This window comes from Lampetra planeri, chromosome 12 (genome assembly GCF_965212315.1).
Source record: "Lampetra planeri chromosome 12, kcLamPlan1.2.h2, whole genome shotgun sequence".
In the NCBI taxonomy this organism is placed as follows: Eukaryota; Metazoa; Chordata; class Hyperoartia; order Petromyzontiformes; family Petromyzontidae; genus Lampetra; species Lampetra planeri.
This window is the reverse complement of record NC_136118.1, coordinates 1,796,561-1,824,129: the sequence shown is the minus strand read 5'-3', so window position 1 is coordinate 1,824,129 and position 27,569 is coordinate 1,796,561. Positions and strand designations below refer to the sequence as shown.

Here is a 27,569-nt window from a genome sequence, read left to right as displayed (position 1 = left end):
GGGATCGAACCCACGACCTCCTGTAGTTCACACCTCGCCTGGTGCAACATCTCAGCGGCGGCCCTGATTACTACAGCGTGTATATAAACCATGACATACTACGTGCCGTGTGCTTCACAGTGCAAGACGCCATCGTATGCCGGCCGCGTGGTGCAGATTTGTAAAATTAGAACATTTAATCTGAAAAATTACTCAACTTGAATTAACAGAGCAGCTATCATCACCACCTTCTGTGACAACCTAGTAGAATCCTATTGAAAAAAATAATAATAATGAGACTCACTGGGGATTTCCTTCATTCAGAAGGCAAAAAGAACAGGAGCATATTAAATGAAGACATTACCAGCAAATAAAAACTGTCAGATCATAGATGCACCCCTTGGCCATGTGTTCCTTGCTGCCCAACACAGGTCTTACGCTAGATTAATTATTTAAACAAAACAAATCTTTAAAATTGCGTACAGATGCAGGATTATAGTCACTCTCTTGTCAGACAGCCTGAGACAGACAAACGTCTACGAAAATGGTGCTGTTTTATTTTTGAGTTGAGCTTTATATGTAGTAATTTGCAGCACTTTCTTTTGGTAGCGGGGATTTTTTTCCTACCATACTGCACCACGGTGGTCAGTGTGGGTTGGCGTGGGGGGGGGGCCCAGGACCAGTTTGGACATCACTCGACGACGACATGAGCCGTGGCTGGGGATCAAACTCGGGTCACCGGGTTCACGATGCATCGCGCCAACCGCTACGATGCACACATCGTGGGCATGTCCTTTAGCCAGCAGTAGATTTTAGCAAACGGGCTGAACATTATTTACATTCAGTTCGCACTGCCACCCGTACAATGTTGCGTTTGTGTCCGCGGCGCAGATGGCCGACGTGCAGTGTAAACGGCAGCACGCGCCCCCACCCCCGCGCAGGGACCATCGGTCTATTGCGAAGCCTCACAAACCTTCAACCTTAATGCAACCCATTTCATCGGTGCCAGGGCCACGCTGCACCACTGCAGCTTCGAGCACGCTTCAAAACTAAATTGGGAAAATGACCCTCCGGGAGCCGGCGCTGTCCGTGTTGTGCAACCTTGAGTGTTTTTTTTTTTAGAAAGTGTTGGTGCCGAAGTGGCCATCTGGATTGGGGAAGGGGGGGAAGAGGAGTGAGGGGGGAGGGGGTAATACCGTGTCCGAGCACCACTGAAAACGCTGGGTTCGGATCCGGGTTTCATGCGCCTGCGATTAAAACTGGATTTCTCAGGTGTGGCAAGTTGATTACCTCAGCCTTAACAGCCACAAAATAAAAGCTCCTCTCATGTTTTTTCCCCAACGATTATGGATATGTGCGCCACTGGTTTTATGTATAATTTATTTCGCAACGTACGTATCCAACTGCACCAATCAGTTCCTGCATGCCCCAGGTGCTGATTCTACCTGGGTGACTCTGCCCATTGGCTGCTGCGCACAGTCCAATTGGACTGTCTCCTTTGACCACAGCAGCAGGTGTAATACCTCCTTTGACAGCCCATGCCTTAAGATCGTCTCTGTAAAATCCCTCTGGCAGGTCATTTCCTTGCAAAAAAACTGGAATTCTCCCGATGCAGGGGCTGTCAAAATGCATGGGTGAGCAGACCCCAGAAGGAAAAATAAACCATGCAAAAACTCTGCTTGGCCAGAAGTGATGCAGGAGCCCCAGGAACCACGTGTGTCGTTGTGTGTTGCAGAGATTTCTGGTGTTGTGTAAGGGATGGACAAGCGCTCAGAAGTCGAGGAGAGTGTCGACAGGCGCCGAGAGATGAGATGCATTCGGCAAGCATTCCCAACAGAAATGTCTTTGTCTCAATGCTGACAGCACAATTGGAATGGGATAAGAAAACTATTCCTCACTGGTTACAAAGAAAAAAACAAATAAGCCAGCTTCCCTTTGCACAGATAGGGTGAGAAAATTATCTTCCTCCGATCAGGCAAAGTTAAACCTGAAAAAGAACAGTTGAATGTGCTTACTTAGTTGATGTCTGCTTAGCCCCAGAGGTGGCTTCATCCTTTAAAAAATCCACTCATTTAGTCTATCAACATAAATCTGCCGTGGGAACCGCTCAGTACGCCGCGCGCAATAACGTCGCTGCCGCTGCTATCACCACCTTCACCGTGACAATGATGAGAGCGAGAGATGGCGCGCCCTCAGAATTTGTTGGTGTGGACAGATATACTAATAATTTAACTACAATGCCTCCCATCCGTGCCAATTAGCAATATAGTTAACCAGCATCAACATAAAATAACACGAGCCCAACCAGCACGCCACGGCGCCGACGTCGCGCCGCAAATCGTCTAAAGCCTCCGCCAGATCGCGCAATGGCACGTCGGTTTGCATGCGCACCGCGCAAGTGCAGCGCGGGCATCTCCCGCGCTGCACCGCCGCTGGGATTTACCCGTCGCACCGACAATATATATGAAAAAAGGTAACTTGTGTGTCCAGAAGCCTCCACAAAACAAGGGCAGTAATTCGTGTCAAACAACAGCTATATATGCAGAGACGTCAGAAATGCCTTGGGCCAAGAGTGTGCGCAAATGCTGCTGGTGCTGTCAACACGGTGGTAGCACTGGGGGAAATTTTTGGGTATGTCAATGGACATCACTGATGGGGCTTTTAGATAGGGCAGACTTCATGCACCATGTGCAACACGTGTACATACACAGGGATTCCACGTGTTTTGAGGCTCCCAAAGATGCATCTCTCACCCTCTGAACATCTGTGTCTGTCTGTGCGCATCTCTACGATGATTTGGTGCAGAAGGAACTGGAGCTACGTCGACTTGCAGACACCTGGCACTAGTGGTTTCTGTCCAAATTGATGGGGGCTCGTGAAGAACACTACTGGGCAGTGGGAAGCACATTTCCTCCAGCACCAAAGTAAGGCAAAGGAGTGACGTCCACATAGCTTAGTGGTGCATGTGCGAGTCAACTCAGTCAATTAACCCATAACACCCTGGTCTGTCCCGTGACCTACGATCGAGTCTTTAGAAACTCCACGTGGCCTCTAAGCACAGCTATCCTGGTAACAACACCTGTGGTGACATCACCACAACTTACTTGCCGTTATCTCTCGTTGCTTGTATGTCTGCATGAACCTCTCTCCATCTGTCTTTCTTTACATCTGTGTCTCGCTCGAGGTCTCTCTGCATAGCTCGTCATTGCCTATCTCTGGCTCCAGCGCCCGTCTGCACATGACCTGATTTAGCGCTGAGAGAGCCCTGTGCTTGAGCACAGAATTTTATACACATATTGCAAAAACAGACAGCACCATCTATGTAATATATACTCTCTGTCATTTGCTGCAGTGTCAGCAACACTTCACAAATTGAAAATCAATACTAATAATGCCCTTTATTTATCTTGAAAGCCTTAACGGGTCTCAAGACATTTTTCAGGACGGTCCAGCTGGGGTGTTTGTCCAATTCCTATTTAATTAATTGACTCTTAGTTAATCCTTGACGGTGAATCATTGAGGGGGCTCTGCTTAGACACGTGGCCATGCACCAATGCAGGATTTGCTGACGGGTCGGTCCGCCACCGTCAACAAAGTGGACCCAGGGTCAATTATAATAACAATTACAGCAGCATTGTTAGCTGAAATTGCAATTACACCACAATTGTAATTCATTATGGGATGACACGCTGACAATCGTTATTGACCAGGGGTCTTGCAGCAGCAAGCTGCCACCGTCAGCGACTGCCGCCGCCACCAGGCACAGTGGCCGCGACGCGCACACCTGTGGCCCAGGGCTTTGCAGGCAACGGTTGGTGGATCATGTAGGGATTTGTGAAACTCCCAAACCTGCTGGGATGCCAGGTGGCCAGGAGAAAGGCAGTCCAGAATTCTGGTTTTTAAATCTATTTATGATATTTATGAAGTGTAAACCTTTGAGTGGAATCCCCATGTATGCGTGTGTTTTCTCCGGATACTCCCAGTTTTCTACCAACATGCAAAACACTGGTTCAATATATAACATATGTTGGACAAACAACTCAAAGGCGTGACCCTCTTTAATAAGTAAAGAGATTCAATTAGGCTATTCCAGTTTTAAAACATGGCATTACTATTATTATTCAATGGGGCACTGCCTTTGCAAGGCAAGGGCGATTCTGTGCCTGCAGACCTGTGTAGCCGCACTGGATGGAGGCACCCATTCCAATTGATACTCTGCAAGAGGCAAGACAAAATGTGCTCCCGTCACCAACTCGCACCGATCAGCGCAGTGAAGTATGGTGAAACTCAAACCCTCAAACGGCAGACAATTGGCATGGGGAGGCCTTCGTCCAGCAGTGGATACACCGTGACTGGATGATGACAATTACGAATAAATTGAGCAGCGACGTGTGGCTTAGTGCGAAGCCACGTGGGGACCCCCGAGGGAATGCTGGGGAGTGTGGGGAGGAAGGTGCTATAAGGGTTTTGGAGAAAGTGGTCTTTGAGCCATTGGCTCAAAAATTTGCCTATTGCTACCAGCCAGGGTGGCATGTGCAAACAATGATCTTATTGAAGTGTTTGATCTGTACATCACAAATATGTATGATAGCAATATCATAGTAGTAGCTTTTTATGGCAACAATGTCATTAAATAGGTACCATAGTATATTCGAGACAATAGTTTTAAATACAAAACGACGCAATGTGAAAAATTATAAGAAATAGGAAGTATGTATGTTGAAATTCTTTTGCACCCTATGTAACCAACCACACTAATCGGAGGTGTGGAGAATTTATAAGGAAGTGCATTTATAAGACAGACGTTATACACACCAAGCTTTCTGCCCATGGTAGATAGTGCCCACATTGGAAACTAACAACATTTGTTATCCCAGGTGGTACCGACCAACCCCACTCGCGGCTCGTAAGCTCAAGGGGGAAACGCGGGTGGGGGAAACGCAATTCTCACCTTTAGCGTCACCTGGCATCTCCAAGCCGCGCGTCCAGTAGAATTCCCGCTGTCGCTTCATCTCCGCTGCACAGAAGGGGATGTGAAGGGAGTTATGGAACAGCAGGCGACAGTGATGGCTGCGTGCTGGGACGCCAGCGTAGGAGGGGCTCAGAGTCAGCGTAGCTGTGCTCAAGGGGTTAAAGGTTAACGAAAAATGTGGCGTGTTTGACGGTCCTGGCACGGTGGAAAGTGATCCGACTCCTTTAGCGACGTCCATTAAAACTAAATTCGTACCCGTCAGGAGTGAGATGTGCAGTGCTTCCAAAGAACACGTGAACAGCATCGTCATCACTACCACTGAACTTCACTGGTTGATTCCTCTACCCATGGTGAGGACTTGGTTGAACAGACTGTCCGATTCATCTCACCGATTCATCTCACCACCACCCTACTACAAGTCAAAAGACATCCTCTTTATGCTTCTAAACTCGCACTGTTCCACTTTGGGATGCCCTTCCATTGTAAATCTCCCATATCTTCAAAGTAACTTTTCTCAATTCAAGAAACGTCTGCCAACTATGTATCTCTTCAAAACTTTTATAAGTGCCGTCTTGTTGAGGGCCGCTTGACGTCTGTGCCTTTGCCAACCGTGTCAATTTGGCATAAGTGGGCATTCCTCATTTCCGTTTGCAGTTCTGAGACAGAGATGTAAAATTCCACATTATCACAGAGAGACCCAGCTAATCTATTGCGCCGCCTCTATTGAGGTGCCATGTATTGAGTTAAATGTGTGTGGGAAAAACATAATGAGGGTCGTGACCTTGCAAGATGGCGCAGGCAGCTAAACTTGTTAGTAGCGATGACAACTTTTTCAATTAAATCGCAGCGTGTAACCATTCAGCTGGGCAAACATTGTGGTTTTTAGGACTGTCATATAATTTAATGCAGCGCTCCGCATCCATTGTACATATCTGATGCATGTTCTGGAACTAACATCATAACCTGGGATACCATCATCGTTAACATTGTTACCAGCGTGGTGGGGCCGCACGCAACGCGTTGTTCACGCGGCGAGTTCGGCGAGAGACTCACCTTCCTGCAGACCCGGCACGAGTTTGTAGACAATGTCCTGCATGGTGCGATCATGCCTGCCAAAACATAAACACGCGTGCACACATAAGGACGCGCGTATGTGTGACTTTTCATCACATTCCATTCAAACGCACACGTACTGCCCCTTTATGTAAATCCACAGCTCAAGGAGGACCTCTCTGTGGCGCGCAGATCGTGAGAGTTATTTGACCGCGATTCATAATTGAGTTTTGGGTTAGGTCACCGAATGATCTCGTCAAATCTGTATCAAGAAGAATCCTCCACCACCCGCCACAGTCAAACAATACAAATTTGTCACTCGTGCAAGCGTTTAAACCACCACCAATTATTATTGTCTCAGCTCACCGGTGAGTTGAGGAATAATTCTCACAACCCAAGTTTCGCAAATAGACACGTGACGGTTGGTTTGAGACTATGTAAAATACCACCGGGAAAAGGTCCACAAAGTCAAGAGTAATGATCTATAATACAGTTTTTTTTGGGTTAGATCGCATAAATATATAAATGTGTCACTAAACCCGCCACCACCCGACACAGCCAATTAGTAAGGGTTGTCACGTAAACAGAACATGCCAATTCGTCACTAGTACAGCACACCGGTGTGTTGGAGAGCCAAGCCACAACATTTACAGAGTACGACGTTTCGCCAGTAATTACAACTAGCTTCATTAGGCGACAGCCAGATTTGTGGAGAAGTCCACCTGTTTCGTTCCTTATATAGAGGCATAGATGTGATCTAGGAAGTAGTAACGATCTGGGAAGTCAGAAATATCCAGGCTCAACCCTGCCTCGACTTCCTGAGATCTGACGGAATTGGGCACATTCGATAAATAAGTGAACAGAAATGCAAATTATTGCTGGTACTTTGCAGGAACCGTGAGAGATGGCAACATCTTAGGAAGGCCTTCATTCAGCAGCGGATTGATCATGGCTGATGATTATGATACTGATTGTTGGTAATGTTTTAAAACTCAAGTTAAAGATGCAATATGCTTAATTCCTCTTGATAGCAAAATTATGACCGCCATGGCTTAGATATGCAGTGGTTGGTTTACAATATTGAAATAAAAAGTGCCTTGGCCACGAAAGATATTTAATTAAATGTTCCAAGAATGAATCTGTGCTCTGAGTGCTACTTTACAATTGTGGCAGCTATGGAATTTAACACCGAAATATGAATTCTCAGCTTTAAAAAACTAAACTATTATTTTAAACAACACGAAGCCATTAGAGAATATTAAATATTAAATCAATATAATTAATTATAGGCCATCCATATACAAATATAGACATACACATGTTATATCACGACAATAAAAAGACAAAAATACCCCATATAGCTGAACAGATTGTTGGGGTAAGTGCTGTTAGCGAGTAGTACCTATGAAGGCTGGCACGGCACACGAGGGGGTGAGTGGCCAGCATCATGCCCGGCCACCTTTGTCTCCCCAGTGGCGATGTTTAAACACCGCACCCGGTACTCATTTGCGGCAGAGTCGACCTAGGGGAGGCCCATGACTAGTTCAGATAATAGTCACTGGTGTTAGCCGTGAGCGGGAATCGAACTTGAGTTGCGGGGTTCATAGGGCAGCGCCCTAACCACTACGTGACCGCTCCCCACTATATACACTATAGGCAATATACACACACACACGTGCGCAGTATTTTTAGGCCCTGTGCAGCATGTTACAGTGAGGTGTAGTATTGTGCAGGACTCAGTATGCCACCACACATCCCCGTGAATTAGGCACAGCGAGGGTTTATGAGCGGCACGAGTGTGCGTTTTATTAACATTTCACCACCACTAATCATATTCCGGGGATAAATGACCCATAGCCTAATTGTTTATGGACACCGGCAATTTTTTTGTGAAACATTATTTTCAGTTGAAAAAAGTTTTTCACACTACCTATGAACATAGTTAATTGCTGGAAACAGCGATTATTAGATAACACATTGATGCAGATTTTCCAGAGTAACATGTTTTCCCTGAGACTTTTATCATCTCTGCTGACGATGACCGAGTGCTCTAATATAAAAATGTTCGCTGGATTGATGCGTCTGCCTTGTGTTTGGGGCGATTTCCCATGATGCACATGTCCTGCATCCATACCGCAGCGCCTTGAGATGCAGCTTGCGGTATCGACGCCAAACAAATCCAAATTTCAATTGTGGTCTGTGCTCATTGTGCAATTGTTAATCGTTAAAAAAATTAACCCGTAAAAACAAAGTTTTTCACTATAAATCCTTTATATGCGTGGCATCGGTTTTATTTTATTATTCATTTCTGTTTTTCTTGAGTAAGAGTTTCATTTTTATCACATTGGTATTTTAAATTAAATATGAATTTTTTTTTTTTCCTAAAAAGTGGAAAATTTAGGAAAAAAATTTTCACGAAAATAAATTGTCACGCACAACGAGTCTGTGTGCAAAATGTCAGCTCGATTGGATCACGGGAAGTGGGTTAAAAAACGACCGAAAGATTTGCACGGTCGTAAGCGTGCAAGCAAGCAAGCAAGTCAACTTAATATAAAGGATTTAAAAACAGCATGGGCTCTGCGCGTCGCGGTCTTTAGGCAGGACGATTCGTTAAGTTCGTGCCACTCTCATCCTAACTGTGAACGTCAGTTTGAAGATCAAGAGGTCACCACAAATAACAAGGTCACAATTAATGCAGTTATTCACCCCCCCCCACACACCCCCAACCCGGTAATTTGATTAATTAGTTGAGATTCAGAATCTATTATTTTCTCAACATTGCGATGAATAGTAGCACCTACGGCAGCTGTAGTGTAGTCATGTTAAACAATTACATACAACACAAACGATTCGCAAGACCGAATGCGTGTATCATGAGCTTATGAATAGATGTTAATTGATTAATTGATGCATCATATCAACTCCAATCGCCAATGACTCCCTCTAAAATTTAACCCACCACCACCACCGCCCGGATTAGGTTTTTCCCCTGGCCTTTTGATTCTAGGTAGCACTCCACTTTTCAACTTCTAAGTTGTTATTGTTTAAACCAGGTGAGAACTCGAAAGACCAAGAATAAAGTCGAATTTGCAACAATAACCTGGGTCACAAAAATTACAAAGGCAAAACAAATTTAATTCAGACCAAAAAACGACTCGGAAAAAAAACAACTTAATGCATTGAAAACATTGCAAATGTAATTCCCTGCAGAGCAAATCGGCTTGGGCAGATTACCTCCAGACTGAACACTACACATAAAAACAAACTATGCACCAGAAACTTGAACATGAAACAGATGTCGGGTGAAATTAGTAAGAATATGTAACCAAACGAGAATATGGGTCAAATGCAAATTAGGTTATCGTAAAGAATCAACAGCTCAGCATCACAGTGTTAATCCGATGGCAGAGGAAGCAAGGGCACTGGTGGAATGGTGGAACTCCACGTGTTTGAGGTATTAACAGATACACATTCCCAGTGTCTTCACTGAGTCAATGGGCTGCTGTGTGAGTCTATGACCTCTGTGTATGCCTATGGGTCTCTGTGTGAGTCTATGGGTCTCTGTGTGAGTCCATGGGTCTTTTTGTGAGTCTATGGGTCTCTGTGTGAGTATATGGGTCTGTGTGAGTCTTTGAGTGTCTGTATGAGTATGGGTCTATGTGTGAGTCTATGGGCCTGTGTGTAAGTCTATGGGTCTCTGTGTGAGTCTATTGGTCTCTGTGTGAGTCTACTTAAAACAGTGAAATTCCACGAATGGGACATTCACAGAGACCGACTGAACTACATGGGTTTTGTGTTCTCCATACAATGCGTTTTAGTGCCACAGAACGTCTAAGGTTGAGGATTTTGCAATGACAAGAGCACCAGGTCAGCCGGGCTATCTACATGAAACGTCTCTAACAAAATACCCACGTTGAGGCGTATTGTGTATGTTCTTTCACACCATACATAGTCAACCGTTATAATTAGAGGGGCGGAAGAAGCACAACAAACTAAACACCAAACGCAGTTCTAAAGAAGTGAGTTTTCAATCTAGATTTAAAAGTGCATAGCTCCAGTGGCTTTCTAATATCAGAAGGAAGAGTGTTTCAGATGGCCGCAGAAGCGCACCTGAAAGCGTGCGATGCAGTGACCGTCTTTGTTCGATGGTTAGCCAAAAGCCACTGCGAGGATGAGTGGAGTTTGCTTGATGGTGTATGGTCCTTGATGAGATTACCAAGGTATTGTGTACGACACAGGGTTCCGCGGGATCAGCTTTCACGATGTGGTGATTACCGCAAAGACCGTTCCCCTAACTTTGTAAATGTAAACTTTGTAATTGTATTTAAGCAAATCATTTAGTGCTGCTGCTGCTGTGTTGGCAGTGGTGCACATCAGAATGAACAAAAACACAGAACTCAAAACATTCGTCAATAACACAGTGGTCTTAAAATAGTTGTTTATATATATGTCACGTTTCAGGAAATGGCCCTTGTGGTGCTATGAAGAAGGGCTATTGCCTGAAACGTCGGTGATTATACGTATTATTTTTTCTTTGAAGAAAGTGTGGTAAAAGCTCACTGAAAATGTGTTCAACTGAAGTTGACTCAACATATTCTTATCCCAAGTCTTCTAATAATGGCGAATTCAAAAATGCGTAATACTTATAATGCACATCCTGTAAGTTACAATAACAATATGAGATGAACTACGAAAATTATGACATCGAGCACCCATACACACCGCGGCTCAAGAGATGCCAGTCAATCAGCGAGCACCAACAAGTCGGGCAGTAGCATCGTGCCCATTGGCACAAACCTCCGGGCAGCGTCAATGAACTGGGGTAATTCGGGAAAGTTAATTAATCTCTGTCGCGGTAGGGACCCTCGCTATATTCATCCCCCCTTTACTACCATCAACATAGCGGCAAACGACTCAATGGTGATAATAACTGGGGAGTGAATCATAATAATGATATATTGTCTATAAAAGCCTCACTGAGTCTTGACACGCTTCTGTAAAGCCCAACATTGAGATACTTGGTCAATTCCATTCAAGAGTGTTAGGTTTAATGTCAGAGGAAACGGGACCGGCAGGAGAAAACCCACTCACTAATTAGGATAATGCTCAAAGGGCCTCACAAATGGATACAAAAAATTACTATCTCCTGTCGTTTCCTGGCCACCTCGCATCTTCAGTGGGTTTGGGAATTTATAATATCTGTAGGCGTTCCACCAAGCATTGGATTAAAAGCGTGCGCTAGCAGGCGTATGGCGAGTTAGCACTTAAAAATATCCACAACAACCATGTGCGCTACTACCACCTAACAGCCAAAACTTATAACACCTGGCAGATTGATTCCCATCCCAAGTACTAGCCAGGCTGAGTCAGAGTTTTCTTTACTTGACCAGGAGATTAAATAAACCCAATGGGTCACGTAAAAAAACGTTTCCTCTCTAGCAAGGTCTCAGCTCTGCATGGTTAGTACATATGTACACAGCACATGCCATTTCGCATGGCCTGCAGCACGTTGCCACCTTCTCCCTGCCGCCTCACTCAATCTCAATGATTGGCCTGCCCCTCTCTATAATTCCTCCAGCCATGATGGAACCAGGAGCAGGACCCTGCCCGGTCCTGCCCCATACCAAATGCACAGGTCTGTGCCATCACACCTGCTTCAAGATGATTCCGCATGGCCCCAGAGGTGCGCAACATTTATCTGTGCAACATCCATCCCCAGTAGCCGGCTAGACACGAGATTCACTAAGAATTACCGTCAGCACCAGCTGCGGCTGCCCAAGTGAGTTGCTGCCTTGCATTCTGTCCGCTCACCGCCAAAACTCGGGTGGCAATGGAGTTTGGGCGATCACTTATTCATAGGAATATATCCTGAGTGTAAAAAAATACGTAAAAAAATAAATGTGAACGTAGTGGTATCTAACGGGATGTGTGACATCAAACCCAGTTGACACCGGCGCCGTGTTGATGCAAACCGCTGTATGATGACGCAGCGACGCTGGCACGCAACTCATTCAAACCACAGCCACTCGTCGGCCGGGTCGACCACTCCACGCGATGTGGGCGATCGACAGCTACGCGTGTAACGGCGCGTCGATTCGTCGATTGAGATGGATACTCACGCTCATGATTCGTGCATCAGTTATGTGCAAGTATAAATTGTTTCTGAATCGTATGACCACGGTAGCAACCCCTAAACATTCTCGGCTGAAATTTTGCAGCTATGCATAATTCAGCAGCAACAAGAAACAATCCCAATCACAATAAGGGTGGTCCTTAGTTAAATGATTCATATACACTGCTATACACGATGGAATAAGTGCAAATAACATGAATGAACCGAGGCCAGCTCTTGGAACAAAAAAAAACATTTAACATATTTATTAATTATTTAAATTCTTAAATGGGGGTGACAAACCCTGGTCACAAAATTATACCTAATAACCATTGTATTATTAAAAATAAAACTAATTATTTAGTGATGCTGCATTTTGCTCACAAATCACGCTCGATGATGTGGACCATGCCTACCCTGCTAGTGTCAATGGATCACGACACCTGGAGGATTAGCGACTTCTACCATTGGCAGTGGTGCCACAGCAGAGCTCAGAGCATGAGTGTCAAGCAGAGCAGGGGAGAACGTGTAACTCACCCGATGTACTGCGTCGGATGGCTCTGGTGGATGACAATCTTGCACGTGGGACAGGTGTTGTGGTCCTCCAGGTATCTCACCAGACAGCTCTTGCAGACTGTGGCACCGTCATGCGGGGCCGGCCACAGCACGCACAACCACACCGCACCACACACAGCCACACAGCGCACAAGCACACCGCACGCAGCCATAGTACGCATGACCACACCGCACCACACACAGCACGCATAACCGCACCACACACAGCCACAGCACACACAACCACACCGCACAGCGCACAACCACACCACACACAGCCACGGCACGCACAACCACAGTGCATCACAGCCAGAGCACGCACAACCACACCGCACCACACAGCCACGGCACACACAGCCACAGTGCAGACAGCCAGAGCACGCACAACCATACCGCACCACACACAGCCACGGCACGCACAACCACAGTGCATCACAGCACATACCGCATAGCACCACACACAGCCAAACCGCACCACACACAGCCAGACCACACCAAGCACATGTATTAATACCTATTCATTACTCACAGCAAAGCCATCATCACTTTAGAGAAAAGCACTCATCGCTTATTGCACGAGTAAACAGCTGGCATATTAGGGACATGAAAAACTAAATTTTAGGCAGAGACCAACGAAGAGTCTTACTTTAGCAGTGAAGCTCGTTTATCCTCTAATGCAGCCACTTGGGCTGATACTGGACAAATGTGTGAGTGTAGTGGGACTGCTAAAGATGATACCAGGAACAGATCACATGGTGGTTAAAGATGCCACATTTCTACAGACGGCAGAAAGTGTGACGAGTCTGTTCTGGTATCTGAAAACCACGTTCTTGCAAGGTGGAACTGTCAAGCATGCAGGCGGTGCAACTGCACTAGGACCCACGTGGCTATAGGAGCCTAGGTATTGGTCCACGAATAGAGGGGAGGGAGGCAGACATGGGACCCCATTGTATTCCTTGTAACAGGTGCCATGCCAGCCACGCGACGGACAACGCTGATGACGCAGCCCAGCATAGCCTGAACCGAGTTCTGGCCCGCGGCCCCATTGCTTGATGGTGCTACTCGCTTAGAGCCGGGATAGTCCCAAAGGAGTCAGTAGCGGAGATACGGGGTCAACGCGGAAGCGAGGTGCATGCTCCGTGATATCGCACGCTTGGTTAAAAACGAAAATATTCTCGGCAGTGTTCGTGTATAAATATACCATTAAAAATTACAGATATTGCAGATTTGTCACCATATAAATTAGATTAACCTGACCACTGACTAAAGTACAAAAAATACTTTAAAGATTGCTTCCAAATCCCCACCCCTGCTGACACAGAGGGGGGGGGGGCAGACTGACGAATCCTTTATTTTAAACTTTATTTAAAACAGGCAAGAGCCTGCTGATGTCGTTCTAACAACCAGTGGAGATAACCTACACGAAGTGACCGAAGGATTTGAGAAAGAACGCTCAAAATAAATATCATGTACAACAAATTTACTAAACAATTGAAGATATTTGTTGGAGGAACACAACTGCAAAGCACATAGGAGCACATGTACCTAAGACGGTTATTAAAGGTAGACCGGGAATTAAATCATCAACTAATGAGATGGACACGAGGCAGCTTGGAGCGCTGGTGGAAAATTTGACTTGACCATGAAAGCAATGTAGTGATGTGCCTGAAGAAGAATGTGATTAATCATGGTAAATTCCCATGCCATGCCACATTGATCAGAGAACACATGCAAGTCAGAGACATCACATCGACTATTAAGAAAAGTAAGTGGGTTTGGGCAGGATGCGTCACTCGGAGGGATGACGGCCAATGAGCGAGACTAACGACAGAGTGGCAGCCACAGGAGGAAACCCGACAGACAGGATGTCCACCGAAGAGATGGAGTGATGGAGGAATTAGATGGATTGTTGCATCCCAGGACCGCGAGTTGGCTACGAATGGTGAGAAACAAGTTCAACATACGTACATACATGAGATATTGATGGCTTGGAGGGGCAGCACCTATCTCTGTCTTGACAGTGGAACGTAGCCAGTGTTGTTATGAAGGGGGTGGGGAATACCGAGTTGGAGAGGGATGAGCCCATGGAGCCTCATGGCTCATGTGGAGCGAGGATGTCAACCGCCTGGGTGCTGTTGTTGATCCGAGGCCAGTGATGAGCTCTCATCAATTGTGGAAATGAGGCGTAAGGATCACAGTATTGCAAATGGCTCATCAGTGTGTGCCAGAACTACCCGGTTACAGTATTGCATTAAGTGATTCCGGTGTGGGAAGAAGCATAATCAGAACCGTTCCCGTGATGACAACAATGGCAATGATGAAGAGCAGCTTCCACGAGTCTCACTAAGGGTTAACCCCGAACCCTAATCTCTCTTCGACCATGCCGTAGCTGTGCAAGTGCTCACTGAGATAGGAACTCAAGAGTGCAGTCGCTAAGAACTTTAACACAAACTTAACAATATAACGACACGCTAGAAAAGTTAAGCAAATTTTTTCTTCTCTTCTTAAATCGTAAAAACTGCCCAAAAAAAGCAGCAACAGATTTTGAGCAACGGCGAGCAGCTCAGTGACTGTGTGACCTTGTCAAGCAGCTGAACGAGCGAGGGAGCGGGCCATTGACCGCGAACTGGCGAGCCGGTGGGCACTCACAGGTGTGTAGACACTCGGTGACCGTGGTGGCATCGATGAGGTAACCCCGACAGAGCGGGCAGGTGATGTGGGCGTTGAGCTCGCGCAGCTTGAGCTTGCGGGTGTACATCCTCCCTCCTCCTCCTCCGCCCCACGCGGCCCTAACCCCATCGGCACCGGCAGAAAAAAAAAAACACACGTACACAATCATTAAGACGGACAATTAGACAAACCGTATATGGGAACGGGCACTGATGCTCATTAAACACAAACAGCAAGTGGCTAGGTTGTGTGGGATGTCACTCAGCACAAGGGGCATATTGGTAAAGTAGGAAAAAGCAGCACTGCATATCTACCCCCAATTGGTCTTTTCCACCATCTCCAGTCCCTAATTTCCCCCTCCGCATCAAAAAATAGATCCCACCTTTTCCCCACAATCGCATTATGCACGTCTTCCTGCCTTTATCATGTCTCGAGACTTAATATGCTTTGTTAAGGGCAGAATGCACTCTATTTGTAAGGCGCGTGTTTCAAGCAGCCTAGGCATCACTGATGAGTAAGGCACTGGGAGAGATTATATTTGTGATATTCATTTATTTCTCTATGAATGTAGTACTTCAAGTTACATGGTGCTGCCATGGTGTCATGGTTAGCATACTGGAATTGCGGTCCAACAGTCACCAGTTTGATTCCATCTCCCGACGCGACAGTCAAAATAATGGTGCAAGTATCTCCAATCCTCCCCCACCTCCTCTGTCCACCGAGTAATGAAAGTGAGTTCGCCACAATTGGTCTACCGGCAGGTCGCGTGTGATGGGGTCAAAAGTGTGGGGACGCCCACCTCTTCCAACACATCTGGCCAACATGGAGTAAACCAAATATCCTCCAGAGTTGGCTCTAATAGAGGCCCTTCTGCCTGAAGTGGCATAAGCAAGCACTTGCAGGGATGTACCTTTACATTTCTTTGTCTCATCTAAAGTGAGACTGGCACTGGAGTATGACAGAAAGGAAAGGTATCCTCTCTACCAGCTGATTAAAAATGACAGAGGTTGATATTAGAGTAGAATAGGACTAAAAGCTATGATTACAAACCTCAGTGGTCTGCTAGGTTGTGGAGATTGTATAAACGCGTGTGCTCACTGGACGACGCGTGGCTAATTGTGTGGCGGTGACCCTCGTTTTAATAGTCGCCATTTATAAAGAAACAATCTTTCAGAGTGCACCTACGGGCAAATTTACAGAAGTGGTGTACATTTTTTAAATGTTAAAGAAAGCAAGCTCTCGCAATAAGTCGTGGGCTGCACGGGAAGAATGCTTTTAAAGAGAGAAGCATTGTGATAAAGTAACGACAGAGGAAATGTTTATATATCTCGCTGTCTGTGCAACACAAGTGTGTCTGTGTGACCATGCTAAAAGCCCCACAAAGTGTCCCGAGTGAAATACCAAATTCATCAGTCAATACTCCCAATATAGTACAGTGGCACACTGCATATTCGTCCGTCGCATATCCGCCCAGACCAATAAACCACCAGCACCCAGTGTACCATTTGCGAGTGGTGTAACTGTCATTCGACTATATATGGCTCACATATCCGACAATCTTCACACATTCGCTTATACCACAGTCCGCGGTGAGACGCATGTGCGGTGAATTGCATGTGCGGTGAATGCGGCAACGTCGTCCAAAACATCAAATCAGCAGAAAGTACAGCGGTTCGTGAACACACCGCGGCTTGTATTAATATTATGAGCGAGAGAAAATTAATTTTCCAAAACGGGCATGAAATTAAATTTGTACTCAACAAGAGGCAGTGATGTGTCCCGATAAAGGCAGGCACACAGCTGTCCATGGACGCATTGAGAATGGTAACAGCAGATTTTTACTGCGGCTGCCTCAAATGAGAAATTCTACCATCAAAAATGGTACTTCACACAAACACACACGTAAAATAATAGAGCAAGAATTAGCTTACAGCATCTGTAGAGGTAGTGTGGTATATAATTCCAGGGCCCGTAGTTATCAGGTATGTAACGACGCATCGATTCATGGATTATAGATTTTTTTTTTACACTCACAACATGTATGGAATCATGCGTGTAAGAATCAGTTATTTACAGGTTATGCTAATTGCGTGCAAATGATATGCAAATGCTACATTTAAGCTAATGGAGTGAAAAAAGCCATACAAATGAGATAAAAGGAAATTCTCCTGCGTAGGGTTTTGCGGTTGTGTCGTGCAGCTCTCCGATGCGCTTGCGTTTTGTCGTTCAGCGTGATGTCTGACGTTTCGCTCCAAGTACCGGGAATTTAATTCCTGGGGAAGGTCCCAGCATGGTGGAGTGAGACATCGGACATCACGTCGAACATGCAGTACAACCCAGAAACAGATCGGTGAAGAAACAATACGAACGAGATGGTACAAACCGAACAAATCCGAATCAAACCTTGAGTCAGATCGGGACTCCCGACACTGTGAAAATTCGTTGAATCGTGGGATTGGTGGCGGTGCATCATTACACGCCTATTCCGTTGCAAATGGTGCATTAGATTGATATTGTTGCTGTTTAATATGAGGGCTTCTATTTTCTCCAATAGACACACGCATACAAAATCAGAAAGACCAAAGCAACGTGCAGGACAAGCAAGGGTGCTGCGGATATACGATTTAAGGTGCAAATAATAACAATGCACCGCACACATCTCCCTCCCTATTGCTGCACGTAGTCACACCCCTGTCTCCTACTGCAGAGGGCAATTGTCTTTTCCGCGAGTACGAACTGCAGACTGCTGATAAAATGTTCCTATTTGGAGCAACGTTGCCGTCGGATCCCACTGCAACACAGCCTTCCGAAGGGCATTTTGCAAACAGTCGATAGCGTACCGTGTGCTTTCATGTGGTTGCGCAGTTCAGCTCTCCATGTGTTTTCGTGTCTATAACCACGTTGTGCTGTTCGGCACGATGTCCGAAGTTTCGCTGCACATGCTGGGAGCTTCCTCCTCTTCAAGAAATCGAATAGAATCGCAGGCTGGGTGCTTCTTCTCAATCAAATTCAGTTCCTGATTGTTGCTCCCGGCGAGTGCAGCGAAACGTTGGGGGGGTAAAGTCAAATGATGTGCAGTACAACACGAATACAGACTGGAGAGCTGGCAGTGTGAAACAAATTCTCGGGAACCTCTCCTTCGGTTCGGGAGAGAAGTGTAATGGGTGATGGCTTGAAGGTGGTCAGGAATGGCAAATTCTCTTATACCTGTTAGCTTCTCTAAGCTGGAAGCAGCCGCCTTCACAGTGTACCCATCTCAGAAGTTCAAGACGTGCAAACTGTTACAGACGTTATACCAGCATATATACATGGATCAAAAATATGAACAATGATAGACAGTGATGCATTGAGAGATACATGCTTGGAAATACATTGAGACAGAAATAGGAACAATGATTTCGAGAACATATGCAAATCAGCAACTTCGTTTTCACAAATAAGAGAAGGTGAGCTTTGGTAGGACAAATATAAGGCAGAAGGCCATTGCTCAAGACTAATGTCAGACTGGCAGCAGAGGAGCAGAACACTCCCAGGAAAGACATCCACCATGCAGACAGAGCAATGAAATCAGCTCGTATGCAGGCACGAGGTCGATTAGTATGTAACAGCACCATAAGCAATGCCAACGGCTTGGGGAGGCCTCCATCCAGCAGTGGATTGATCGTGGCTGAGGGTGATGATAGTTACATAGAGCCTCTGCTTCAACTGATGCTTGTGCTATGATGATCACTGCCCTGATTTTTGGGAATGTTTCGAGTGTGTACTGAAGCGGTCAGACGAAAACGCTTCGTCAAACACGTGCAGTTTGTCCTCCCTCCCCATTCCGAGAAAACTGGAAATGTGTCTCACCACCCCGACTCTGCAAGCCATGCTCTGAATCAAACAACACCACTCAGAGGAATCTGCAAAGCCCACATGGTAACCATCGACCGGCTAAGCTCTAGCTGATTAACTCGCAGCTGAGGCTGCGAATAAAGCAGCCAACTTTAGTTGCCATCTCGGACACAACAAAGTTAACTGCTGCCTTCTTGGCTTCCGAGTACAGATTACCCATGATGCAGTGGATATGCATCTGCTGAAGGTGGCCATGCTCTCCGATACTTTTTGGTTTGTACAGCGTGTTGTTCGGCCCCGATGTCTGACGTTTCGCTCCATGGGCTGGGAGCTTCTCCAGGTACTGACTGGTAGTGAAATGTCAGACATTATGCAGAACACGCGGTGAAAACTGAAAACACATCAGGAACAGCCGTACAGTACAACCGCGAAAACATACGCAGCGGCATAACGCAATATGCACTCCACATCACACGTCCAAGTAAATTACTGCACCTCTGGAATAGATATTTGTTCATGATAGATTACATTGGGACACTTTGCTGCATACCACATTTGGATTGTATTTGAAAATACCCCTTTTTTATGCCGTTCACAGGAACATCGTGATCTTGCCAATGAGTACATATCCAAAGGTTCTACAGTTTTTTTCTCACCAACACCTGGCCACATTAACGGGAAATTATCAAACAGAGTCATTAAGTGGACAGCAAAGACCTTTCTACATCATTTACCACAGCAGGCTGTAGTGTGCCTATATCATTAGCCCAAATCTTAAACATTTACCGAGAAGATATTACCAACCACGGTTACCCAGTTATCATTTGCGAAAACAGATGACGAATCGCCAAGTGTCCCTGACATGGTAAAGAGATGGTGAATTGTGCTCTCCAACAGTTGGATAAATTCTGCTGCTTTCACACAGTCATAATCAATGCAATATGTTGGCTCGTTTGTGAGGTTACCACTCAGAACACGAGTTACAAAATGAACTCTGCCATTTATTTCGCTTTACGAGTCCTGATAAAAATTATTGGACTCTTTTTGTTTCCCTCTACACTTACAAACTGAACACCACCACACCACAACTCCCAAACGTGATGAACACGCAATACCAATCACAGAACTTAATACAATTCGTCGATTAAAGGTATCGGTTTGGAACAGGAAGCATTATAATAACCTAAATCAAAATTATACCCACATGATGAACATCTAAACTGTTCAAAGCCTATCCCAGGCATGCTTCACAGTCAAGGACTGGTAATAGCAGCTCCCCTGCCCCCTTTCCTCACTTATCAGTCACAAGCTCTCACCACCGCAGTCAATTAGCGAACTTTACCTAACTTATGAAAACTTTAACAGTAACCGCCGACAAAAAACCTTACCAATTAATGGGAACCTTTAGCAATTTGCAAGGAACCTTCATCACATTTGTGATGTACTGGTACTTTATAATGAGCCCGCCGTTTTGGCCACGATTTGTCTTCAACTAAGGTGATTTATATGGTTGTGGTGGAGGATATCCAAGCCACCACCAACCCTAACCTCCTCTCTCATGAGCCTGAGAGGCACCGGTCAAGGCCAAGTGTGACATTGTGAGGTTAGATAAGGGAGCGGATTGAAAGATTAACCGTTGCCAAGCCGAGTTATGATTAAATAACGACTAAAAAGGTGGATGCGAAGCCTAACGCGCTACAATATTGTCCCACACGCTTAATGGAATTGTCACCCGTGTGACACAGCTTACCCAGTGACTCGGGTCAGGAGGTCACAAAGTGTCCAGATAACTACTGACAACTCACACACCGTGGAACGTGACGACACATCATCACCACCACCACCAATGTTACCACAGTCAACACCACCACAATTATCGGCACAACTACCACGCTGTTACCACCGTCACCATTGATATCACCACAATCAACAACCATCAATTGCAAATTTTTCAATATCACCACCACATACAGTAATATCACTATCAACACCACTGCCACAAAGGTTACCTCTGCCATCAATGAGACCACTATCAAAACCACCACCAGTAGTACATGCTCGAACAAACGACCCCCATCACCATCACTAGTAGCCACCACGATCATACCCAACACTTCCTCTAACTACCACACAATCTTCTCGATCACAAATCTCATAACCATCATCACTAGCGTGCCCATTAACCATGAACACCACACACACCACACAAAAACGCAACTGTGTTCAGAGACTAGATGTGACTGCATCTCGAGAAGCTTAACAACGAGTGTGTGGCTATGAGGCATGTGCACACATCTCGGTAACAAGGAAATGAGCCAAGGGTGTTCATACATTTCAGGAGTGGGGAAGAAGACGAGGAGGAGGATACACACAACAGTAAGGAGTAAGAAGGCGCTTAACAACCAGTAGGCACTTCATAAGTGTGAATCACGACCAACACGCCACTATCGACCATAATAAACACCACATCACCACCACCAACACCACAACAACACCACAACAGCACCACAACCACCAGGATATCGCCACACAGCCAACGCGTGTGGCTTTGAAGCCAACTTACGGGTGACCAGTCCGAGTGAACATTAAATACCATCGGCAAAGCATGAAGCATAGGCGACTGTGTGGACGGAATAGATTGGAAGGAGACGGGGTAAGGTTTAGTGGTGGTTGTTGTTGTGGTTGTTGTGGTGGTGTGTGGTTAGAAGAAGAGGTGACGAGGCGAGGTGGTGGTTCGTCGCTGGTGTTGGTTGTGGTGGTGGTTAGTAGTGTCGGTGGTGGTGGTTGTTATAATGGTTAATGTTTGACAAGCTTTAAAGCTGAGCAAGGAGCGGTGGTTTAAGGAGAGGAGGATGAGGGCTACTGTTGCTCGTGTCAGTGTTGGTAGTGGTCGCGATGATGATGGTGGTGGTGGAGGTGGTAGCATCAGTGATGGTTGTAATCGTGATGATTCTGAGCGGAGGATGGTAAAGCAACAACAGCAGCAACAGCAACACCATCAGCAGCAACAACATCAGCAGCAGGAGCCGGAGGAGGAGGAGGCAGTGTGACCATGAGCACAGCAACAGCAGAAGAAGATGTAGACGTAGGGGGGGCCCCCCTTCCCCCGCCTCAACTACCGAAACCACCTCGTGCAGCCCCCCAAAACACCGCCAACCATCCCCTCGAAAGAGCCGTACCCGGTCAGCTCGCCACCTCGTCAGCCGTCCCCCCTCTCTCTCTCACCTCCTCCTCCTCACCACCACCAACACCACCAGCCGTCTCTAAAGAAGCAGCCTTCGTCCCAAAATGTGTCGGCGACGACAAAAGGAGGGCCGAGAAAGAGGGCGGCCGTCCCGAGTGGTGAGAAGCGGCGGCGGCGGCGGGCGGGCGGCCGTGTGTGGGGGGGGGGCCCGTGAGCGATGTTTGTTGTTGTTTGTGAGGAGGGGATGACGAGGAGGAGGAGGGGGGTTGCCTCGTCAATTAATGGATGATGAGAGAAGAAATCCCCTCGTACCTGCTCTATCGAAATGTCCACTCTGTGTGCGTGCCCCTTCCTCTCAGCGCGAACAATGGAAACAGCCGACGGACACGGCGCGATTGCGTCATCGCGCACGCGGAGCCGCGTGTGCGGCGGCGGCGGCGGCAGCAGCAGCAGGGCCCGCCCCGTCCCTCACCACCACCACCACCCTCCTCCTGCTCCACGTCTCTCACCATCACTACCACTCTTCTTCTTCCTCCTCCTCCATGTCCCTCAACACCATCACCACCATCCTCCTGCTCCACGTCTCTCACCATCACTACCACTCTTCTTCTTCCTCCTCCTCCATGTCCCTCAACACCATCACCACCATCACCACCATCCTCCTCCTCGTCTCACCATCACCACATCCTTCTTCTTCCTCCTCCTCCACGTGCTTCGCCACCACCATCACCACCATCACCACCATCCTCCTTCCTCCCCGTCTCCTCTCTCACCACCACCACATCCTCCTTCTTCTTCCCAGTCCCTCACCACCACCATCCTCCACATCTCCTCTCTCACCATCACCATCCTCCTTCTTCATCCACGTCCCTCACCATCACCATCCTCCTCGTCTCGTCTCTCACCACCACCACATCCTTCGTCTTCTTCCTCCACGTCCCTCACGATCACCACCATCATCCTCCTCATCCCTCACCGTCACTACCACCACCATCATCCTCCCCGTCTCCTCTCTCACCATCACGACCACCACCACATCCTTCTTCTTCCTCCTCCCCGTCCCTCACCATCACGACCACCACCATCCTCCGTGTCCCTCACCACCACAATTCTCCCTCACCATCACTACCACAATCACCATCTTCATCCCTCACTACCACCACCATCTTCCTCCCCGTCTCTCACCACCACCATCTTCCTCCCCATCTCTCACCACCACCACCGTACCCCTCCCTATATCATATCTCACCATCCTCTCCACCATCCTTTCCATCTCTCACCACCATCATGGTCGTCCTCCCCGTCTTTAAACCATCACCACCATCAACCTATTCAGTCGACTGCCCCTTGTACTCTTCAACTCTTCATTCTCCTAATTTTCAGTCATCCCCATTCTATTAATTATCCTCTTCATCATAATCCACTTCATTCTTCTCTCATCATACTCTTTGGTTATATCACCTGAAGACGGTCGCTTGTTGTTGCGATCAAAACGTCGTGATCTGTTATTTTTTTCTACCTACGTGACTTTACCGAAAGAACCAAAGAGTTTGGATTCCTGCAGTCACGAAAGCTTCAAATCAAGACCCTCTCATCATCCTACACCTCTTCATCTTTCATCCTCCGTTCTCTTCGTCTAAAAACTAATCATTCCCTCTCCCCGTTTACATCATACTCCCATCATCTTGTTAAACTTCTTCATGTGTACATAATTTATATCATTATCAGCAAAAACATCAGAAGCGGCATAAAAATTAGCAGAAGCGTATTCAATAGCATCACCGCTGATCATATTCAACACCACCATCAACATGAGCATTCGGATTACCATCGCTAACTCGTCAACATCACTGTCATCATCAGCAACAACAGCTACAGTAGCAGTATCAGCAACTTCATCATCATCAGCGGGGCATCAGGAGCAGCAGCGTTGTCTTCAGCAGCAAGCATAAACATCATCAGCAGAAGCTGCAACGGCGTCATCTTCATTTGTATCACCGCCATCGTACAATAACACGATTATCAGCAGCAACTCATCATCATCATCCATTATCAATCATCATACTCAGCACTAGCAATCGAAGCATCATCATCAACAGCAGCAAGAGCAGTTACAATTCTATTTAAGTGAGGCCTCTACCAAAAACAATTAGAGCCAAATAAATGCAGACAAACACAAACCGAGCAAATACAATGTGACACTGGCAGACAACATGAGAATATATAAAGTGCAGTCATTAAAATGCAAATGAGATATCGTTCAAATTATTCAAAAAAAAAATTCAAAAGTGTACGCGTTCAAAGGCAAAACAAAATGCAAAGACACACAAGCCTGGGACCAAATCACCAGGAATGGGCCCTGTCACCTCGAATCTACCCCGGTCAACACTATGGTGGGAAAGAGCAGCACCAAAGAGCTTGCCAGATGTTGTAGGCATGGGGTTGCAAGGTGTGGCCAGCAGATGGCAGTACAGCAAAGAGTATATCGCCCTCTCGTATGGTGGGTGTTGCTGATGGTTTTCCGGTTACCTTCCACACAAAGCCAAACATTCATGGGATTGGTCTCGTCCCCCACGTAGCAGGACCCTCCTGCAAACGAGTCCCCGAGACTTTGTGAGGCTTTCCAGAGTAAATAAAGGAAGTTGTAATAACATCCACAATATCCAAATAAGGAATCGTGTAGCTTGTTTAAAACCGTAATTACATTTAAGTGTAGTTCAGATGCCTCTAAACAATCACCCCGACTTTTCTCCATCTCGACAGCTAAGCAGCCTTGAGGCTGGGTAGTGCTTAAATGTGTAACAATCATGCAGCATACTACAGGGGCTAATGAAATGGCGAGCAGAGGGCATTGCAGCAAAATCGTCTTCATCATCCCGCACAAAACCAGAGTGGTGATGATGTAGGACACAATAACCCGCTCACGACCACAGCAGCGTGGTCGAGGCCCTCATCCAGCAGTGGATTGCCAAGAAGGTCTGCTGTGCACGTGTAGTGTGGATGAAATATCGTTCCATGTATGAGAAGCATTGTGCACGAAACTTGTCGTGAGATTCGGAACGCGGCCAAAACCGAGTCTCATGTTCCGCGGGCTGGCCTTCGGAGTTTACATATACAGTGCACTCATGCCTTTTGAAAATTAGTAATTAAGTCACTACTCTCGTATTTGAACCAATGCTGAAGACGTACATGATACATTTCAGCCCTTTGTCAGTCCATTTGCTGGATGAAGGCCCCTTGTCTCTTCATGCCATACCGATCACTGGGTTCTTTGACCATACTTCACACAACGCTGGTTAGTGTGAAGTGGGGGGGGGGGCAAGGGGAAGGTCGTCGTGGGACCGGGTGAGATGCCACTGGCCACTGATCTCAGCAGGGACCCGGGTTGGTTCGGGTTAACAGTGCAGTGGGATAACCCACCGCGCCACCTCTTCCACAAACTTTGAAAACCGGACTGCAATGCACAATTAAATTACTGGCATCGAAAGGTCTTGTTGTAAATGCGTTCTTCTTGTTGTTGGTACTAGTCAATACAGCGAGAGTTGAACGCTTGTTGTTGGTTCTTTCGGTAAAGTCACGTAGAAGGGAAATAATAAAATAATAATAATAAAACATAATAAAAATTATCACCACGTTTCGGCCACAACGCAAGCAGCCGTCCTCAGGTGAAGAACATAACTGTGACTTTACCGAAAGAACCAAGAATATGAATCCTTGCAGTCACGAAAGCTTTAAATCGAAAGTTGAACGCTTGTTGACGTACGGTAGTTGATCATTGATAGCTGATGATCGGCAGCAGTGGCGGTCATCATTAATCAGAAAGAGTATAATCAGCAACCATGATCATATTCATCACCGCCCACATCATCGCAATCATCATCGCGGTCGCCTTTGTTATCACCGCCAGCAGCAATTATCATCATCATCAGAATCAACACGATCATTAAAATATTATATCACGATCGTTAAAATAAACATATAAATCAACACCATTGCCCTCATTAACATAATATGAACAAAGGCGATATATATTAGCATATAACTGTGAATTATAATCAACATTATCACCATCATGTCATCTTCACTTTGAACACCATCGCCAACATCACCATCATCAAAATCATTAGCAGCGCTATCACCGAATTAATCACCACCAGGTACCATCATTATTTTGTTATATGACCATGACAATCGTAATAAAATTATTCATGTTCAGTTGATTATATTCACAGCCTTAAGTAACATTTATTCTTTCTAGATTTGAAGTTTTCGTGACTGCAAGGATCCATACTCTTTGGTTTTTTCGGTAAAGTCACGTAGGTAAAAATAAATTAAAATGAAAACTAAATTCAAACATTTATTCTGTGGTTGTCGAAAGTTAGACTTACCCCCGCCATGGGAATGTGGAATTCCACCACTGACCCAGAAGCGCAGATGAAGATGCATACATACGTCGGATCTCGTCTGATGTCGCAAGGTAAGCAGGGTACAACTATGGGTGGACCGAGCTTGGATAGGCGACCACCACGCACGGCAGGTTGTTACAGGCTGCAGATCTACGTTATGAGCAGCAGAGGGCAGCGCAGCAAAATTGTACGGTACGCACGCTTCCACATCTATGCTCCCCCCCCCCTTCAACAACCATCAGTGACCAACGTGGTAAATACGGCCAAAAAGCCCCCCACTACCCGCACGGCATGATGAGGCCCTCGTCCAGAAGCCGGTTAACACAAGGGCTGTGTGCACGTGCATGAATAAAGCACGTGTCCACTTCTGACTTTGCTGCGTGATATTTGGTTTTATGCAAATGCAGATCTCAAGTGCTTGGCTATGGTGACTGCCAAATAATGTGTAGAGATCAGGCTGCGAGGGGGCAGTACAGGAATGGATTATTGAATCTGTCTGTGCGGAGGTTTGAGTGTTTCCCCCTCGTATGCATGGTTGGGTTTTTTTCCAGGTACTCGACTTCTTCCCACATTCCAAACTCATTAATTGAATTGGTCACGCATTCCTTACTAATATCCATTATTAATCCCAGGCTATCCTTGAATGAGACTGCTGTTCTCAATGGGTTCTTATATAAACGTACTGCGGTGTCTAACGCACAAACCAGCCATCTATATATATGCACGTCCTTTTGTTTACGTTACCGGAGTGGATTGTAGAGTATGAACTTCTTTAGCACCGTACGGTTGCCAACCGTACGAATC

At 46.3% G+C, this 27,569-nt stretch overlaps 1 protein-coding gene across 1 annotated transcript in view; it reads right to left on the bottom strand.

The window, feature by feature from the left end:
* The window catches only part of PCGF3 (polycomb group ring finger 3), a 38,882-nt gene extending 16,099 nt beyond the window's left edge, over positions 1 to 22,783 (bottom strand). Inside the window, exons 1-5 of the mRNA XM_078599148.1 lie at positions 22,672 to 22,783; positions 15,321 to 15,460; positions 12,654 to 12,750; positions 6,005 to 6,060; positions 4,931 to 4,996 (exon numbers count right to left, since the gene is read on the bottom strand). Coding sequence (XP_078455274.1) covers positions 4,931 to 4,996; positions 6,005 to 6,060; positions 12,654 to 12,750; positions 15,321 to 15,429 — 328 coding nt within the window. The 5' untranslated portion in view covers positions 15,430 to 15,460; positions 22,672 to 22,783. The remainder of the gene's footprint in view (positions 1 to 4,930; positions 4,997 to 6,004; positions 6,061 to 12,653; positions 12,751 to 15,320; positions 15,461 to 22,671) is intronic.
* Positions 22,784 to 27,569: the final 4,786 nt, after the last annotated feature.